The sequence below is a fragment of the Anomaloglossus baeobatrachus genome, chromosome 10 (genome assembly GCF_048569485.1).
Source record: "Anomaloglossus baeobatrachus isolate aAnoBae1 chromosome 10, aAnoBae1.hap1, whole genome shotgun sequence".
Lineage (NCBI taxonomy): Eukaryota > Metazoa > Chordata > Amphibia > Anura > Aromobatidae > Anomaloglossus > Anomaloglossus baeobatrachus.
The window spans coordinates 56,629,376-56,648,857 of NC_134362.1; the positions used below are offsets into that span (position 1 = coordinate 56,629,376).

The 19,482-nt window shown below is 46.2% G+C and overlaps 1 protein-coding gene across 1 annotated transcript in view; it reads right to left on the minus strand.

The window, feature by feature from the left end:
• LOC142254928 (solute carrier family 22 member 6-B-like) overlaps positions 1-19,482 on the minus strand; it is a 71,929-nt gene that overhangs the window by 38,572 nt on the left and 13,875 nt on the right. Inside the window, exons 3-4 of the mRNA XM_075326291.1 lie at positions 10,375-10,529; positions 2,332-2,500 (exon numbers count right to left, since the gene is read on the minus strand). Of these exons, the coding sequence (XP_075182406.1) occupies positions 2,332-2,500; positions 10,375-10,529 (324 nt within the window). The remainder of the gene's footprint in view (positions 1-2,331; positions 2,501-10,374; positions 10,530-19,482) is intronic.

Consider the following 19,482-nt stretch of genomic DNA (forward strand, 5'->3'; position numbering starts at 1 on the left):
TTAATCAGTGTGACGGGGCTGCATTATAATATATGGATGCCAATGTTTGTGCATTATAAAACAAGGAGGACTATGGGGCTCCATTAGAAAAAATGGAGGACTATGAGGCTGCATTATAAAATATGGAGGACTATGGGTGTACAGGGTGTGCATTAAACAGTATGTGGGCTGCATAATACAATATGAAGGACTATGGGGTGCATTATATGGTATGGAGGCTGCATAGTATAATATGAAGGACTATGAGGCTGCATTATAAAACATGGAGGACTATTGGGCTGCATTATAATATATAGAGGCCTATGGGTGTGCATTAAACAGTATGTGGGCTGCATAATACATTATGAAGGACTATGGGGGTGCATTTGAATATATGAAGGGTTATGTGGGACCCATTATACTATATGGAAGGCTATTTGGGGGCTATTATAGTATTTGGAGAACTATATACGAGGGATGACAAAGATACAAGCTTGGGATGGGAAAGTGTTGTGTTGAGGGAAAGAGGCTCTTTGGCATCCAGCTTTCCCATGCTCTGATATCATTGGAAAGATGGGTGCTGAGGGAAAGATGTATATCAGAGCATGGGAAAGATGGGTGCTGAGAAAAAGATGTATAGCAGAGCATGGGATAGCTGCATGCTGAGGGAAAGATGTATAGCAGAGCATGGGAAAGCTGGGTGCTGAGGGAAAGATGTATAGTAGAGCATGGGAAAGCTGTGTGCTGAGGGAAAGATGGATATCAGAACATAGGAAAGCTGGGTGCTGAGGGAAAGATGGATATCAGAACATAGGAAAGCTGGGTGCTGAGGGAAAGATGTATAGCAGAGCATGGGAAACCTGGGTGCTGAGGGAAAGATGTATAGCAGAGCATGGGAAACCTGGGTGCTGAGGGAAAGATGGATATCAGAACATAGGAAAGCTGGGTGCTGAGGGAAAGATGGATATCAGAACATAGGAAAGCTGGGTGCTGAGGGAAAGATGTATAGCAGAGCATGGGAAACCTGGGTGCTGAGGGAAAGATGTATAGCAGAGCATGGGAAACCTGGGTGCTGAGGGAAAGATGGATATCAGAACATAGGAAAGCTGGGTGCTGAGGGAAAGATGTATAGCAGAGCATGGGAAACCTGGGTGCTCAGGGAAAGATGGATATCAGAACATAGGAAAGCTGGGTGCTGAGGGAAAGATGTATAGCAGAGCATGGGAAACCTGGGTGCTGAGGGAAAGATGGATATCAGAACATAGGAAAGCTGTGTGCTCATAGAAAGAGAGATTTAAAAAATGTGGGATACATAAGTGTTGAGTGAAAGAGCCGAGTGTCAGCGACTATCCTGTACCCCGAGTGTCGACGTCATTATCCCATATCCCGGGTGTCAGTGTACGGTTGAGTGGGTGTGGGGGGGGGAGCCCCCAAATGTTGACTTGATTTAGATTTCTTGTTTGTTCACTTCTTTGGCATTTTGTATATTAGTAATAAACTATTAACATTTCTATTTTTAAAACATTTTTACTTTACAGCTTTTTTACAAACCTGCTTAAAATTTTGCACAATGCTGTATGTAACATAGACCCGTTTATTAACAGAACATCTCTGTTTTATCAGTGATAAATCTCAACCAAGTCTCTCAATTGTAAGAATATTATTATTGTATTTGAAAGTTATGTTTGAAAGTGAGCATAGTGGCTCATTGGTTGGCACTGCGTGGTGTCTCAGTGGTTGGCACTTCACAGTGGATCAGTGGTTGGTACTTCACGGTGGCTCAGTGGTTGGCACTACATGGTGGCTCAGTGGTTAGCACTGCACGGTGGCTCAGTGGTTAGCACTGCACGGTGGCGTAGTGGTTATCATTGCACGGTGGCTCAGTGGAAAGCTCTACACGGTCGCTCAGTGGTTAGCACTGCATGGTGGCTCAGTGGTTAGCACTCAACGGTGGCTCAGTGCTTAGCACTGTTGCTTTACATCACTGGAGTCCAGGGTTCAAATACCACAAAAGAGTTTGTATGTTCTTTTCATGTTTGCAGGGGTTTCCTCTGGGTTCTGCGGTTTCCTCCCACACAGCAAAGCCAAAGACATAGTGATATGGAAATTAGATTGTGAGCCCCAATGGGGACAGTGATGATGACGTCTATAAATTGTTGTGGAATATGATGGTGCTATATAAGCAAAAAACGATAATAACTATAGTACATGCTTGTATGTGTTGTATGTGTACAGTAGAAAGATCAATAATATAAAGAAGGATGTTTTTTGTTTTATTGTATTAGATTGGTTTCTAAAATATTTCCTTTCTACATTATTAACATTTATTAATCTAGTGTATTTATTACCTACCATGCCAGAATGGGGAATATGAAGTAGGGTAATGAAAGGGCCAGCTGCAGCCAGCGCCATTCTGTTATAACATAAGCCACTCCTGCCAGAATCACTTGTCCTAGAGTTAGACAGGTTCCTTGAATAATTGGCACAATTACAAGATATTTCTTCGGAGTCCATTCCATAGCTGCAAGAGATGAGAGCATTAGTGATGGTGACCTACTTCTATATAACATCATCTTCTTCTACTAATGTAACTTCTTTCTCCACTTATGAGCCACTTCTCCCCCTTCTGCACATGCCTCTTCAATAGTGATGAGCGAGTACTAAAAAGCTCGGGTGCTCGAAGCTCGGGCCGAGCCTCCCAAGATACTTGTGTACTTGTGGCCGAGCAACGAGCCCAATGTTATCCTATGGGAGACCCGAGTATTTTTGTGAAATTACCCCCCGGCAGCATGGAGAAACCCTAAAAATGTCACAAAAGTCTCAGAAGAGTGCTCAAATGACATGGCAACAGCATGGGGAAGACCCCTTGAAGCATTTATCACTGAAAAGTCACAGCTGTGAACAATTTTGTCCGCGTTTTACGCCATTTTTACGGACTCACCAGAAAACCTTCCAAAATGACCCCAAAATGATTTTTCATGGCGGAAATGTTAAGGGCACATACCCAATAGTGAGATAGAGCTGGTGTATGTTACTTTTTGAGATTAATACATGAAAGATTTTACGTGAAAACATTGTGTGGCACTCCGATGTCCCTGAGAAGAGACGTACATGAAGGCCTCTTGAGTCTAATGTGCCCATTTTGAGGAAGTGAGTCTTTGTAGTATTTTCCTTTGCCAGGGCAGTCCAAAATTGTGAGGTTCACCAATGCCCCTGCATACAGACGTGCATGAGGGCCTGTAAACCTGAAGTGCCCATTGTAAGGAAGTGGGTCTATTGTAGTATAGCCCTTAGGCAGGGCAGCCAAAAATTGGGAGGCTCCACGTTGTCCCTGGGTAGAGACGTGCATGAGGGCCTCAAAACATTAAGTGTCCATTGTCAGGAAGTGGGTGTATTATAGTATAGCCCTTAGGCAGGGCAGCCAAAAATTGTGAGGCTCCACATTGTCCCTGGATAGAGACGTGCATGATGGCCTGTAAACCTGAAGTGCCCATTGTAAGGAAGTGGGTCTATTGTAGTATAGCCCTTAGGCAGGGCAGCCAAAAATTGGGAGGCTCCACATTGTCCCTGGATAAAGACGTGCATGATGGCCTGTAAACCTGAAGTGCCCATTGTAAGGAAGTGGGTCTATTTTAGTATAGCCCTTTGCCAGGGCAGCCAAAAATTGGGAGGCTCCACGTTGTCCCTGGATAGAGACGTGCATGATGGCCTGTAAACCTGAAGTGCCCATTGTAAGGAAGTGGGTCTATTGTAGTATAGCCCTTAGGCAGGGCAGCCAAAAATTGGGAGGCTCCACATTGTCCCTGGATAGAGACGTGCATGATGGCCTGTAAACCTGAAGTGCCCATTGTAAGGAAGTGGGTCTATTGTAGTATAGCCCTTAGGCAGGGCAGCCAAAAATTGGGAGGCTCCACATTGTCCCTGGATAGAGACGTGCATGATGGCCTGTAAACCTGAAGTGCCCATTGTAAGGAAGTGGGTCTATTGTAGTATAGCCCTTAGGCAGGGCAGCCAAAAATTGGGAGGCTCCACATTGTCCCTGGATAGAGACGTGCATGATGGCCTGTAAACCTGAAGTGCCCATTGTAAGGAAGTGGGTCTATTTTAGTATAGCCCTTTGCCAGGGCAGTCAAAAATTGGGAGGCTCCACGTTGTCCCTGGATAGAGACGTGCATGATGGCCTGTAAACCTGAAGTGCCCATTGTAAGGAAGTGGGTCTATTGTAGTATAGCCCTTAGGCAGGGCAGCCAAAAATTGGGAGGCTCCACGTTGTCCCTGGGTAGAGACGTGCATGAGGGCCTCAAAACATTAAGTGTCCATTGTCAGGAAGTGGGTGTATTATAGTATAGCCCTTAGGCAGGGCAGCCAAAAATTGGGAGGCTCCACATTGTCCCTGGATAGAGACATGCATGATGGCCTGTAAACCTGAAGTGCCCATTGTAAGGAAGTGGGTCTATTGTAGTATAGCCCTTAGGCAGGGCAGCCAAAAATTGGGAGGCTCCACGTTGTCCCTGGGTAGAGACGTGCATGAGGGCCTCAAAACATTAAGTGTCCATTGTCAGGAAGTGGGTGTATTATAGTATAGCCCTTAGGCAGGGCAGCCAAAAATTGGGAGGCTCCACGTTGTCCCTGGGTAGAGACGTGCATGAGGGCCTCAAAACATTGTTCCCATTGCAAAGGAGCGGGTCTCCTGTCGTTGTAATGTCCATTCTGCAAAGAATGGGCGAAAAAATTTACCACTGGGGGTATACCTGAAACAAAGGCCTAAGTATTGCAATTTGTAACGGTCATCATCATGGTGGCGCATGAGGAGAAGGAGGAGCAGTCCAGCGATTATCCAAAGTCCAGAAGTGTGTACCCATGGGTGAGTGGAGGTACATGGCAAACTTTAAATTCCGCTCTCATTTGCTGGTGGTGTGGTGAAGTCTGGCCCAATCCAACCCTTGTTCATCTTGATCAGAGTCAGCCTGTCAGCATTTTCAGTTGACAGGCGGGTGCGTTTATCTGTAATGATTCCACCTGCGGCACTAAAAACACGCTCTGACAAAACGCTAGCAGCAGGGCAGGCCAGGACTTCCAAGGCGTAGAGAGCCAATTCATGCCACGTGTCCAGCTTGGATACCCAATAATTGTAAGGCACAGAGGAATGTCGGAGTACAGTTGTTCGATCTGCAAGGTACTCCTTCAGCATCTGGGCAAACTTAGGATTTCTTGTGGCACTACCCCGCACCTCAGGGGCTGTGGTACGTGAGGGGCTGAGAAAACTGTCCCACATCTTAAAGACTGTTCCCCTACCTCTGGCGGATTGGACTTGTGCCTCTCTCGGCTGTACGCCTCGGTTGTCCACTGATTCCTGACCTATGCCGCTAGCGTTTTGTGAGGGGAATGCTTTGCCTACTTCCGTGACTATGGCCTTCCGGAACTGCTGCATTTTGGTTGACCTCTCCTCCACGGGAATAAGAGACAAAAAGTTCTCCTTGTAGCGTGGGTCTAACAGTGTTACCAACCAGTAATGATTGTCGGCCAAGATGTTCTTAACGCGAGGGTCACGAGACAGGCAGCTTACCATAAAGTCAGCCATGTGCGCCAGACTCTTAACAGCCAGGACTTCAGTAGCCTGACCAACAAGATGACTGAACATGCTGTCCTCCTCCTCCTCCTCCTCCTCCTCCTCATCTACCCTGTCCTCTGGCCAGCCACGCTGAACCGAGGATATGACTGGTGTGCATGTCATATCCTCAATTTGGCCGGAGAGTTGCTCCATGTCTTCATCCTCCTCCTCGTCATAGTCCTCCACTGCACGTTGTGATGAGACGAGGCTGGGCTGTGTGTTATCACCCACACCCACTACTGTTTCTTGCTGCAACTCATCGCGCTCCGCCTGCAATGCATCATGTTTGTTTTTCAGCAGAGACCGTTTTAGAAGGCAGAGTAGCGGTATGGTGACGCTAATAATGGCGTCATCACCACTCACCATCTTGGTGGAGTCCTCAAAGTTTTGGAGGATGGTACATAGGTCTGACATCCATCTCCACTCCTCAGGTGTTATGTGTGGAGTTTGACCCATTTCCCGACGGCTTAGGTGATGCAGGTACTCAACAACTGCCCTCTTCTGCTCACATATCCTGACCAACATGTGCAGAGTTGAATTCCAACGCGTGGGGACATCACACACCAGTCTGTGAGCCGGAAGATGCAAACTGCGCTGAAAGCCGGCAAGGCCGGCTGAAGCAGTAGGTGACTTTCGAAAATGTGCAGACAGGCGGCGAACTTTTACCAGCAGATCAGACAGCTCTGGGTATGACTTTAGAAACCGCTGAACCACGAGGTTGAGCACATGGGCCACGCATGGAACATGTGTCAGCTGGCCTCGCCTCAAAGTCGCCACCAGGTTCCGGCCATTGTCACACACGACCTTTCCTGGCTTTAGGTTCAGAGGTGTGAGCCAGTGATCTGCCTGCTGTTTCAGAGCTGTCCACAGCTCTTCTGCATTGTGGGGTTTGTCACCTATGCAAATTAGCTTCAGCACAGCCTGTTGCCGCTTCGCCGAGGCAGTGCTGCAGTGCTTCCAGCTTGTGACTGGTGTGGAGGGTACAGTGGATGAGGATGCGCAGGAGGAGGAGGAGGCTGAAGAGCATGACATTCCGGAGCTGTAGAGTGTGGGTGAAACACTGACTGAGGTAGGGCCTGCAAACCTTGGTGTGGGAAGGACGTGTTCCGTCCCTCGCTCAGACTGGGTCCCAGCTTCCACAATATTAACCCAGTGTGCCGTCAACGAGATGTAGCGGCCTTGCCCACAAGCACTTGTCCACGTGTCTGTGGTTAGGTGGACCTTGGGTGAAACAGCGTTGTTCAGGGCACGTGTGATGTTTTGTGACACGTGGTTATGCAACGCGGGGACGGCACACCGGGAGAAATAGTGGCGGCTGGGGACCGAGTAACGTGGGACAGCTGCCGCCATCAGATCACGGAATGCTTCTGTCTCCACCAGCCTAAAAGGCAACATTTCCAGCGCAAGCAGTCGCGAAATGTTAGCATTTAGAACTGTGGCATGTGGGGTGTTGGCAGTGTATTTGCGCCTGCGTTCAAAGGTTTGCTGAATGGATAACTGAACGCTGCGCTGGGACAAGGACGTGCTTGATGATGGTGTTCTTTCTGCGTAGGCAACTGCAGGTGCAGGAGTGGAGGAGGCTTGTTCGCAGGCAGCATGGACAGGGGATTGGCTCGCATGCACAACCAGCGAAGACGTAGCAGTGACATCAGCAAGCACTGCTCCTCGACTCTGTTGTACTTCCCACAAAGTCGGGTGCTTGGCTGACATGTGCCTGATCATGCTGGTGGTGGTCAGGCTGCTAGTTTTGGTACCCCTGCTGATGCTGGCACGGCAGGTGTTGCAAATGGCCTTTTTTGAATCATCTGGATCCAACTTAAAAAACTGCCAGACTCGGGAAGACCTAACATTTGTACAGGCACCTTGTGTCGTCGTGTTGTTCCGGGGAACGGTTGCCTGACTTCTGCCTGGGGCCACCACCCTGCTTCTTACTGCCTGTTGTGATGCTACGCCTCCCTCCCCCTGTGCACTGCTGTCCTCGCTCTGCATATCCTCCTGCCAGGTTGGGTCAGTTACTGGATCATCCACCACGTCGTCTTCCTCTTCCGCACCCTGCTCCTCCTCCTGACTTCCTGACAATTGTGTCTCATCATCGTCCACCACTTGTTGAGACACGTTGCCAACTTCGTGAGAACGTGGCTGCTCAAATATTTGGCCATCTGTACAGACGATCTCCTCATGACCCACTTCAATATGAGCTGGCGAGAGGCCAGAATGTGTGAATGGAAACGTGAACAGCTCTTCCGAGTGTCCAAGTGTGGGATCATTAATGTCCGAGGAGGACGTGTACTCAGCCTGGTGGTAGGAAGGAGGATCAGGTTCAGAAATGTGCGGTGCAGTATCACGGCTACTGACACTTGACCGTGTGGAAGACAGAGTGTTTGTGGTGGTGCCAATCTGACTGGAAGCATTATCTGCCATCCAACTAACAACCTGTTGACACTGGTCTTGGTTCAAGAGCGGTGTACTGCTGCGGTCCCCAAGAATTTGGGACAGGACGTGCGAGCGACTAGATGTGGCCCTTTGTTGTGGCGAAATTAGAGCTTGCCCACGACCTCGGCCTCTGCCTGCACCACCATCACGTCCACTTCCTTGTTCCTTGCCAATGCCCTTGCGCATTTTGCAATGCTGTGCACTGCTGACGTGTATATTCACTACTTGTGCGTTATATCAAAGTTTGTGGAAATTGCACACAAGTGCACCTGTACGCTGCCACCAACAGGCACACACGTGCGGTTTTAAAAACCAAGCACGGACGCAATAAGAACCTAACAGGTTTTTTTGGGGAGCGACAATTACAGACAAGTCAGACACTATCTGGACTGTTTTACACTGTGTACACCAGCCCCAGATATGATGAAGGCTGGTATACGGTCACCACTACCCTGCCTGCCTGCCTGCCTGTATACTGGTACAATAGTCCTGACAAGGACTCTTCTGGTCACTAGCCTGTATTCAGACCTGGCTATACCCTGCCTGTATATAGCAACAATAGTCCTGAGAAGGACTCTGCTACTGTACTCCGACCTGGCTATACCCTGCCTGCCTGTATACAACTAGAATAGTCCTGAGAAGGACTTTTGGTCACACTGTTTGCAGCCCTGCAACTGAAAAAGCTATAAAGGGCCGCAAAGCTTTCCCTGAATCAGCGACACTCTCCCTGCACTCACTGTCTGGATAGCTGTGAGCAGAGCACAGCGCGCCGGCCGGTATAAAGGCTCGGTCACGCTGTGCAGGCCGGCCAATCACTGCAATTCCACAACTAACAGGGCTGTGGCATTGCAGTGGTCTGCCAGCCAATCCCTGCATGAGGGCTGGCTCTCAAAAGAGCGCCAACATGCAGAAATGAAGACCACGAGTACAGCACGAGTATCGCGAGATTACTCGGTCCCCGCCGAGCAGCCCGAGTACAGCGATACTCGTGCGAGTACCGAGTAGTTACAAGCATGCTCGCTCATCACTACTCTTCAACTTATCATTTATGCTTAAAAATTGCTTCAACTTATCTTGCTCAAAACAAGACATTTGCCATCTCACTGAGGGACCATAATACAGCTTCCTATTGAAAACTATGGGAAGGAGCAGATGGAAAGAGAGAACCGTAGAGACACACACAGATCGTGCTGCCGTCCTTTAGTAAACAGTTTATTTCACCCTGGTTTTGGACTAATTATTACACTGCTTAGTACTGCTATATAACATTCTTAATGCTGCAACTAATTAAAGAAAATATACTACTTAAGCCCTGTGGAATATGTTGCCGCGATATATATATATATATATATATATATATATATATACACACACATTTACACAACACTTATTCAGAGTAAAATATAAAAATTGATTGGTAAAGTCATGTATAAAATCTATTAAAAAAGAAAGATCAAGAAAAAGCATCAAGATATAAGGACATCGGTGCAAAGGTATAATCACACTAAGTATATGGTTTCAGAACTGCTAATATTAGTACCATGTATGTTGGAAATGCTCAAAAGTGATAACCCTAGTCTAACAGTTAGAGGATATTAGTAAATTAAGAAATAACAGTACAAATATATAATAAGTAATGATCATGTATGAACAACAATTATCCACCCTCTAGATTGATGGCTTCAACCCAACGCGCATTTCGTCTCATGCTTTTCAAGGAGACAGAACGTGTTCTTGGATAATCTACAGGGTCCACTTGATGAAAGGCTGAGGGGAAATGGACGTGAGGTGCGACCATCAATCTACAGAGTAGGTAACTATTGTTCATACATATTCCCCTTGACAAAGCAGAAGGCGAAACTTGTGTCAGGGTGGACTATCAATCTAGAGGGTAAGTAATTGTAGTTCATGATATAACTGTTACTTACTAGGTATTTGAACATTATATTAGTCCTATAATACTGTAATTACTCACTATGTTAGTATCCTATATGATGTCCCCATATCCCAAAGTGCAGCCCTGTAAAAGAATATCTTTAAAATAGAAATTAAAGTGGCGGTATTATTGTTATGGCTACATAGTGCCTAAAGATCCATACAGCACTTATTATAGTACCGCTTTCTATAGGACCATACATAACATTTATTTATTCTATAGTCAATAAGCCTGCAAAAGTGCACCTCTCCTTAGAAAATACCAAGAGGCTTTTAAGTTGGTGAAATGATGAGAACAACATGAATAAGGGGAACACTTGATACTTAGAATATATTTTTAAGCCCAAATATATTTTACATTGTATTTACTTTTCAGATGTTGATAAATTGGACATCACAAATGAATAGGAACTCACTTAGACTAAGGTCATTAATGATGAGGCCACAAATCCCCATGCCAGTCATAAAGCGAAAGATACAATAGGCAGTGAAGTTAGGTGAGAACGCAGCACCTGTTCCCATTGATGCTATCTTCAAAAGACAGATCAGGACCACCGTCCGTCGCCCAAACCTACAAAGTATGAGAAGACAAAATTTTTTTATATACCGTAATACAAATTTATACATACAAGTGCATCTCAATAAATTAGAATATTTTCAAAAAAGTTAATTTATTTCAGTAATTCAATACAAAAAGGGAAACACATGTATTATAGAGTCATTACACACAGAGAGGGATCTATTTCTATATATTATATAGAGTCATTACACACAGAGCTCTATTCCTATATATTATATAGAGTTATTACACATAGAGATCTATTCCTATATATTATATAGAGTCATTACACTCAGAGGGATCTATTCCTATGTATTATATAAAGTCATTACACACAGAGTGATCTATTTCTATATATTATACAGAGTCAATACACACAGAAGGATCTATTTCTATATATTATATAGAGTCATTACACACCGATTGATCTATTTCAAATGTTTCTGTTATTTTTGATGATTATGGCTTACAGCCAATGAACATCCAAAAGTCATTATCTCAGAAGATTAGAATAATTACCACAAACCACCTTACTAAGCATTTAAAATGGTCCCTTAGTCTGGTTCAGTAGGCTATACAATCATGAGGAAGACTGCTGACTTGACAGATGTCCAGAAGGCAGTCATTGAGACACTCCACAAGGAGGGTAAGCCACAAAAGGTCATTGCTAAAGAAGCTGGCTGTTCACAGAGTGCTATATCCAAGCATATTAATGGAAAGTTGAGTGGAAGGAAAAAGTGTGGTAGAAAAAGGTGCACAAGCAACCGGGATAACCGCAGTCTTTAAAGTATTTTTAAGTAAAGACCATTCAACATTTTGGGGGAGATTCACAAGGATTAGACTGCTGCTGGAGTCAGTGCTTCAAGAGCCACCACACACAGAGGTATCCAGGACATGGGCTACAAGTGTCACATTCCTTGTGTCAAGCCACTCATGACCAATAGACAATGCAAGAAGTATCTTACCTGGGCCAAGGAGAAAAAGACCTGGACTGTTCTCAGTGGTCCAAGGTGTTGTTTTCAGATGAAAGTAAATTGTGCATTTCATATGGAAATCGCGGTCCCAGAGTCTGGAGGAAGAGTGGAGAGGCCACAATCCAAGCTGCTGAGGTCTAGTGTGAAGTTTCCACAATCAGTGATGGTTTGGGGAGCCATGTCATCTGCTGGTGTAGGTCCCCTGTGTTTTATCAAGACCAAAGTCAGCGCAGCCATCTACCAGGAAATTTTAGAGCACTTCATGCTTCCCTTTTTGGAGATGGAAATTTAATTTTTCAGCAGAACGTGGCCCCTGTCCACACTGCCAAAAGTACCAATACCTGGTATAATAACCACAGTATCACTGTGCTTTCACTGAACAGGGTTCTGCACCTGTACTTGTTCACATACTGGTTTGTGACCGGTTCATGCAGCGTTACTTGAATATCCTATTTATTATATTGATGCTGGACCAGACAATACAATAATTTTTTACCATTTACCTTTTGTGCCTCCCCTATTTTCTCGAGCAGGGCCCCTACTTCTGTAATGTCTCATATTGTCTGTACATGTCCCCTATGAATTGTAAAGTGCTGCAGAATATGATGGCTCTATATAAATAAAAATTGTTATTATAAGAAAAAAAGATGTCTCTCATGTATATGTATAAATACACTCTGTAGAATTTGTATAGGATATTTAGAAGATGAAAAGGGTGATGAAGTGGTAAAAAATGATGAAAAAGGCAAACTTTTAAATTCTTATTTTGCATCAGGGGTTCTCTAAGAAAGCAAGTGCAACATCAACTGATCTTCACTATGCTATTCAAGGAATAAAATAATCCACACTATCTATAAATAGAGAGATGGTGAGGGAACACTTAGATAATGTAAATGAATTTAAATCTCCTGGTCCAGATGAATTACATCCTAGGGTACATAAAGAGATAGCAGCGGAAACTGCAGAACCAATACTCAGAATCTTTGAAAATTCCTGAAGAACAGGAGAAGCCCCAGAAGATTGAAGAAGGGCAAATGTTGTCCCTATCTTCAAAAAAGGAAGGAAGGTGGAGCCAGGAAATTACAGGCCAGTGAACCTTACTTCTATACCAGGAAAGATATTTGAACAAATTATTAAACAGCATGTATGTAAGTACTTGGATAAGAATACAGTAATTAACCAGAGCCAGCATGGGTTTGTTACAAACAAGTCATGCCAGCCTAACTTAATTTCCTTTTATGATGACTGACTGGTTGGATCAGGGAAATGCGGTACATATAGTATATCTCAACTTCAGCAAAGTATTTGATAAAGTATTTCATGTTATCATAATTGACAAAATGACCTTGTAGGGTATTTACAAGGGTACGGATGAGTGGATTCATAACTTGGTCAGTGATCTTACTCAAAGAATGGTAATAAATGGTTACACATCCAATTGGTAAAGTGTTTCAAGTGGGGTACCACAAAGCTCTGTCTTGGCCCCAGTGTTGTTCAAAATGTTTATAAATTATCTAGATAAGGGTACTATGTAAACAAACTGTCACGATTCCTCTGTGCAGAGCATCTTGCACACAGATAATGCTCTGCTGCGGTTTCCTGAATTACGGAGCCAGCAGTGACATTATTCCTCTGTGCAGAGCATCTTGCACACAGGTGATGCTATGCTGTGCCTTTCTGAACTACAGAGCCGGCAGTGACATGTTTCCTTTGTGCAGAGCATCTTGCATTTGGAGATGCTCTGCTGTGTTTCTTTGAACACTAGCTGACAGGTTGTTTGACAGCACAGGATTCCATGCAGGTTCTGGGAGCTGCTTTTACTAAGGTGTTCCATCTTCCCGGTAATTGTTTTGTTTCATTACTGAGCATGCTCTCCCAGAACCTCGCCGGTCATACTCTCTGGTTCTGCAGTTGTGCCCTTTGCTTGTGTTTGTGCTTGTGTTCTGATAAAAAATTGTCAAAAAATCCAGCACTCAAAGCATGAAATAAGGTAATTTTTATTTAAATTTTTATAGAAAAAATAAAAATTACCTTATTTCATGCTTTGAGTGCTGGATTTTTTGACAATTTTTGATCTGGGGTGGGACCCTATCCAAGCACCAGCGCAATATTAGGAGTGCCACATTTCTATATTTATATGTGTTCTGATAAATTTTCTTGATCCCGGACTGTTATTAGACTCCTCTCTCCCCACTCCCTGTTCTTGACGTTACCTTCTGATTTTAGACCTCGGATCGTTACCTGACCACGTCTCTGTTTGCTCCCTGAATCTGATACACGCCCTCCTGGTATACTGACCCTCGGCCTGTGACTTGACTGTGCTTCTGCTTACTCCCTCTGTTCTGTCGTGTCCTCCTGTTACCTGACCCTGGCTTGTCTGACTACCCTTCCATCTATACTATCCGTAAGTAGTGACTAGCATCACACAAAGGAATGAGATTTGAAGACAATGCAAAGCTAGGAGGGATAGCTAACACTAGAGAAGACAGTGTCGCGGGCGGGGAGGGGGCCGTCGCTGCTGCGCTCTTGCTGGCGCTCGGGTCCGGCGTTGCTGCAGCCTGCTGCTCGCTGCTCGGTGGCTCGAGTGGTGGGCCGGATCCAGGGACTCGAGTGGCGCTCCTCGCCTGTGAGTGAAAGGGGGTAGTTTTTGGGATTGGGGGAACTGGATAGTGGATGGCCGAGTTTGGTGAGGTTCAGGGTTGCGGGGGCAGCGCGGTGCCAGACGGCACTGTGGTACTCACTAAGCCAGTAACGTACACGGAGTCTATGGTAAAACAAACGGCTGGATGGACGGGTTCCGCAGACGGCTGCGGTGATCACTCCCGGTAAGTTGTCGGTGACTGCCTTTCCCTGCATCTGTAGTGTGTTTTCGGCCCCGATGGCTTCCCACCGGTAACCCGCTCCCCAGCGTGGATAGAGGCCGAGGGAGCCCCTTTTGCCCGCAGGCTCTGGCCCTGAGAACCGTAGCCTTGGCGGTGACCGTATTTCCCTTCACGGTTGAGCGGTTGCCTTCAATCGGGTCTTTGCTGCTGGGAAACCCCGGAGGTTCCCGTCGCTAACGGATTTGACCGGTTTTACGGCGACTCCAAGCCTGGTCGGGGTCCGTAGGCCCTGCCGAATGGTGCTGGCTTCTCTTCGCTCCCCGGTTCGGTACGGCGGGCCACCGCCAGTCCCCGGTCCTACGGTTCTGCGTCGATCGGCCCCTCCTGCAGACGGTCACCATCGTCTGCCAACCTTGCTGTATGTGCCCGGGCCACATACCTGGACACGGTCAGACTGCTCCTCCACTACTACTTTCTTACTCCTTCACTTTCACTCTCCTTAACTACACTCCCGTCCTTTCCCGCCTCCAGGACTGTGAACTCCTTGGTGGGTGGGGCCAACCGCCTGGCTCCACCCCACCTGGTGTGGATATCAGCCCCTGGAGGGAGGCAACAAGGATTTGTGTGTGATTGATGTGCCTAACCGGGGTGTGGGGTGTGTTGTTGCAGTACCTGTGACGTCCTGGCTTGTCCAGGGCGCCACAACAGCGTAATCTCTGGCGGCCTCCAGTACAATGGCAAGTGGCGGCACATGTGCAGATTGGGAGTACTGGCACAATTTTGCTGGAGCCTGCTGGTGCCATAAGATGAGTTTGCCCAAGCACTGCCAGCAGCAAACGCGAAATTTCAAAAAAGAATGGTTATACGAATGTGGAGAGCCAATGACCCTACCCACAGTCCGTCCCAAGGCACAAAGATGCTATAGCACCAAAACTTCTAAGGTGTATTAAACAAGAACCAGATTGGGGATTTTTTGCTACAGGTATCCATTAAATCAGTATAACTGGGCCATTATGGCTATTCCTTTTCTTTAACAGGTTAAATCGTAATGACTGGTCCTCTTTAATGAATGTCATTGTTGGTTCTAATATGAATAATCTAGCGAGAGATAATGTGCAATGTACTTGATGGACCTGTGTCTTTTTTTTCAACTGATGTAACTCTGTAACTATATAGTTAACGATTGAGAAGCACAGTAGCGGATTTCTCAAACTTTGGCACACTGTCAGTACAGGAGTGAGTACAAAGGGTCACTAAGACCTATTTTTATGTAAGTGGCTGCCAAACTCTCTCTATTCCCCAATCTATTTGCCTGTTTTCAGCTGCATTGGTATCCGAATGTGCTCATTTGGAGTACTGATGATGGCAATTAAAGGGTCAGCACCTGCATTCTCCTCCGAGTGTTGCGCTTATCAGCACATTCTCCAGTTAGTGAGGCTACAAGGGCTGAGCTGACCCTTTCACTGCCATCATCTGTACTCCAAATGAGCACATTGTGATACAAATGCAGCTGAACACAGGGAAATAGACTGGAAAAAGCTGAGGTTTGGAGGCCACTTATATGCATTTTTTTTCTACAGGAATGAAGACAACTTCCCTAATAAAGTTGCAAAGTTTTATAATTTGGTTAATAGTTACTCTATAAACAAACGTTGTGGTGTGCTATATATTTAGCATTCAGCACTCATGCACCCTGCCTCCTCTCATTTATAAGTGTATATTACAGTAGCCACATGATAGACACAATGCCGTATTTTACGATAAATATAGAAACTACTACCCTAATTTAAAAAAAGTTGGGTTGCTGTGTAAAATGTAAAGAAACATAAGTGCAATTGGAGAGGGACCATCCAGCATGTTATCAGCGCACAGTTCCTACATCTCTTATAGTATAGGTATCACACCATCAGCACTCCCAGTCAGGGATCAGCGATGCCATCCTCCGCTTACCTGTCCGGTCTCCTTCCCTTCTTTCCTGCCCCATGGCTCCCCGGTCTCCTCCGCACCTCTGTTTGCACTTTTGCTACCTCCTGGGCAGAAGCGCCAATGGTCTGATCCTGCCGCCTCCTCCGCCATGCTTCCTGGCCAGTCGTCTGGCTCCCGAGGTCAGCACATGCGCGGTAGGGCGTGGCCATGCTACCTTCCCTATTCTTAAAGGGCCACCTTACCCGGAAGTCCTTCCTATAGCCTTTGTTAGGTACTGGGGATTTAAGGCATCCTCCCCCATTGGGAGATGCCTGTTCAACATGTCCCTATAGATAGTCTGCCCATGCTAGTTGTCAGGTCCTCGTGCTCTAACCTGCATACCATATTTGTCTGTGACTATGTCTCTATTCCACCTAGTAGATCCTGCAAGCTCCCATCACCTACATGGGACCTCCAGTACCAGCTTGCTCTGGCCTGCACCAGCTTTGACCTTCTCCGCTCAGTCTCCTGGTCTCCATAGGGTGGCGCCAGTTGCTGAGATATCAGGATCCCCTGGGGCCACCTCCTGGCGGAAACTTATCAGCGTGTATACCTGCTTTCATCTCTGGTAGTAGTAGTGAAGACTCGGTGGCCACCCAGATCCACTTCTTCAGGGTAAGTGAATGGTACCTTGGACCAGTGGACACACTTCCTCCTCGTCCAGTACCCGAATGTGACAATAAGATTGCTTTAGTGCCTATGGCATGGGTAGCATACTCATCCTCAAAAGTGCTATCAATATTGAGCATTATATAGAGGTCTTAGAACAACATCTGCTCCATCCAGACAATGTCTATTTCAGGGAAGACCTTGTGTATTTCAGCAAGACAATGATAAACCACATACAGCATCCATTACAACAGAAGTGTTTGGGTAATGAACCTGCGCCTGCAGTCCTGTCTTTCATCAATAGAAACAATTTAGCGCATTATGAGACAAAAGATCCTGCAAATACCCCGAATTGTGGAGCAGAGAGAAACCGACATCAGCCAAGAAAAAGAAAATGTTCATCTCCCAAAACTCCAGCAATTGGTCTCCTCACTTCCCATTTATAGACAGTTGTAAAAAGAAGAGAGGATCCTACACAACGATTCACAAATCCCTGTCCCAACTTTTTTGAAATTTGTTGCTGCCATCAATTTCTAAAGGATTTAATATTTTCAAATGCGATGGAAAAATGTCCAACGTAGAACTTCTGATCTATGTCCTTTGTTGAATGCAATATAGAGATAAGAGCTTTCCGAATCATTGTATTCTAGTTTTCTTTACATTTTACACATTCCAAGTTTTTGGGGAATTGGGTTTGTACAATAGATGCAACTAAATCAGGTTATAAAAAAAAAAAATTTACTTGTGCTGGAAAAAAACTAAATTGATTTTGGAGCATGCAGCATGATCTATACATCCACAATTTTTCATGGATTTCTACTGCGGACTTTGCAAATTTTCCCATATCCGAACATGTGCTAATAATTTACTACTTTATTGTGGGTCCCCAATGTTTTTCCAAACCATGCCATTTTTCATCTTCATCTATTGTTGTAGAATTGTAACAAGAGCTTTTTAAAATGTGATGGAGGGGACCATGACCCAACCCATCAATCATCTTCTCCCATTGTAAATCTTCCTAATGAGCAAGCACAGATTAAGATATTATAATATGCCTTCATCTGTATTTGTACAATGGGACACTAAAGCATGCCCAGTGTGTCATAACGGGAGACACAGATGGATGCACCAACAGCAGTGAGGCTGACGTCGGAGAAGTGGGCAACGCTTTTAAATGCCAGAGAGTGGCACAGAAATTCTAACCACGATATGTTAGTAAATGACATGTAGAACCCCTTCCTTATTTTTTGGTGCTAAATTTATATGTATATACCCCTTCAATACTGCCTTAAAAAATTTGTTTTCATGCGACAGATCTGCTCCAAAATTTGCATCAAAGTGTATTTGATGTGGTGTCATGAGTGTGTCGTTGTTACGGGGGGACCGGCAGATTAGGACCAGGGGGTATATATCCCAATCACCATTCGGGGCCCACCGTGCTCCAGATGGTAATGGAGCTGCTGGCACCCTGTGGGTTAGGCGGAGACTATAGAGCTAGATGGCTCTGAGATAACTCAAGGAACCGGTCACGTGTGTAGGGACACGTCAGACCAGACGACAACCCAGTTAGCGTTTCGGTGGAGCGGACGCTACTCCGACCACGTGTGTAGGAACATGTCAGGCCGGATGGTAACCAGTTAGCGTTGACCGAGAAGACCGCTGCGACAGTGCCCTGTCGGCCACATGTGTAAGACATGTCAGGCCGAGAGGTCCTCCGATTAGCGTTTCTGTCCACCACTCGACTGGCCACGTGTGTAAAGGACACATCAGACCAGGTAGTCACACCAGTAGCATTTGACTGGGAAGCCGAGGAGGATAATAGGGTTCACACACCAAATCCAGTTAACTTCACAGGGGTTAACTTCACAGGGGTTCTGGGGTGCGCTGTCTGTGCGCGTAGAGGGCACAACCGGACAGGTGGCGCAGCAGGTACACTGTCCGTGTGCGTAGAGGGCACTCTCGGACAGGTGACGCAACAGGTATTCTGTCTGTGTGCGTAGGAGGCACAACTGAACAGGTGACGCAGCAGCCGCAGTCCAGTTAACGCCACTGGACTGCTCTAGCACAACAGGAACAGTAGCAAGGAAGCACGGCGCCTGACCCTGATGTGCTGAGCCACGAATCTTGGCGTGACAGGCACCGTTCGCCTAGCCCTACCTACCGCTTCCAACAAGGCTTATGCCACCAAGAACTCTAAATGAAGACTGCACACCTCCATGTTGTCTCCAGCCCCTTTTATAACTTGGGTCCGCCCCAACCACCAAGGTCCAATAGCAGAGTGCCATGTCATCAGTGACGTCACATGCTGCCTATCCGGAACCGCCACGTCATTGATGACCTCATGGCAGCTACGCCACAAACACTTCACCAGTCATCGTCTGACGACCAATGGTGAGGTGCCAGATCATAGGGGCGGGCCTCTGCGAGCCAGTCCGGCGTAGCCACGTCATCAGGACACCTGACACCCTCTGCCCTATCAGGGCCTGCCACCTCACGGACATGCTCAGTGAGATCCTTACCGGACCTAGCCTCTGATGCACTAAGTGCCTGAGCATGCTCAGTAGCCTGAGCAACAGGCTCAAAAAGCAGACTATC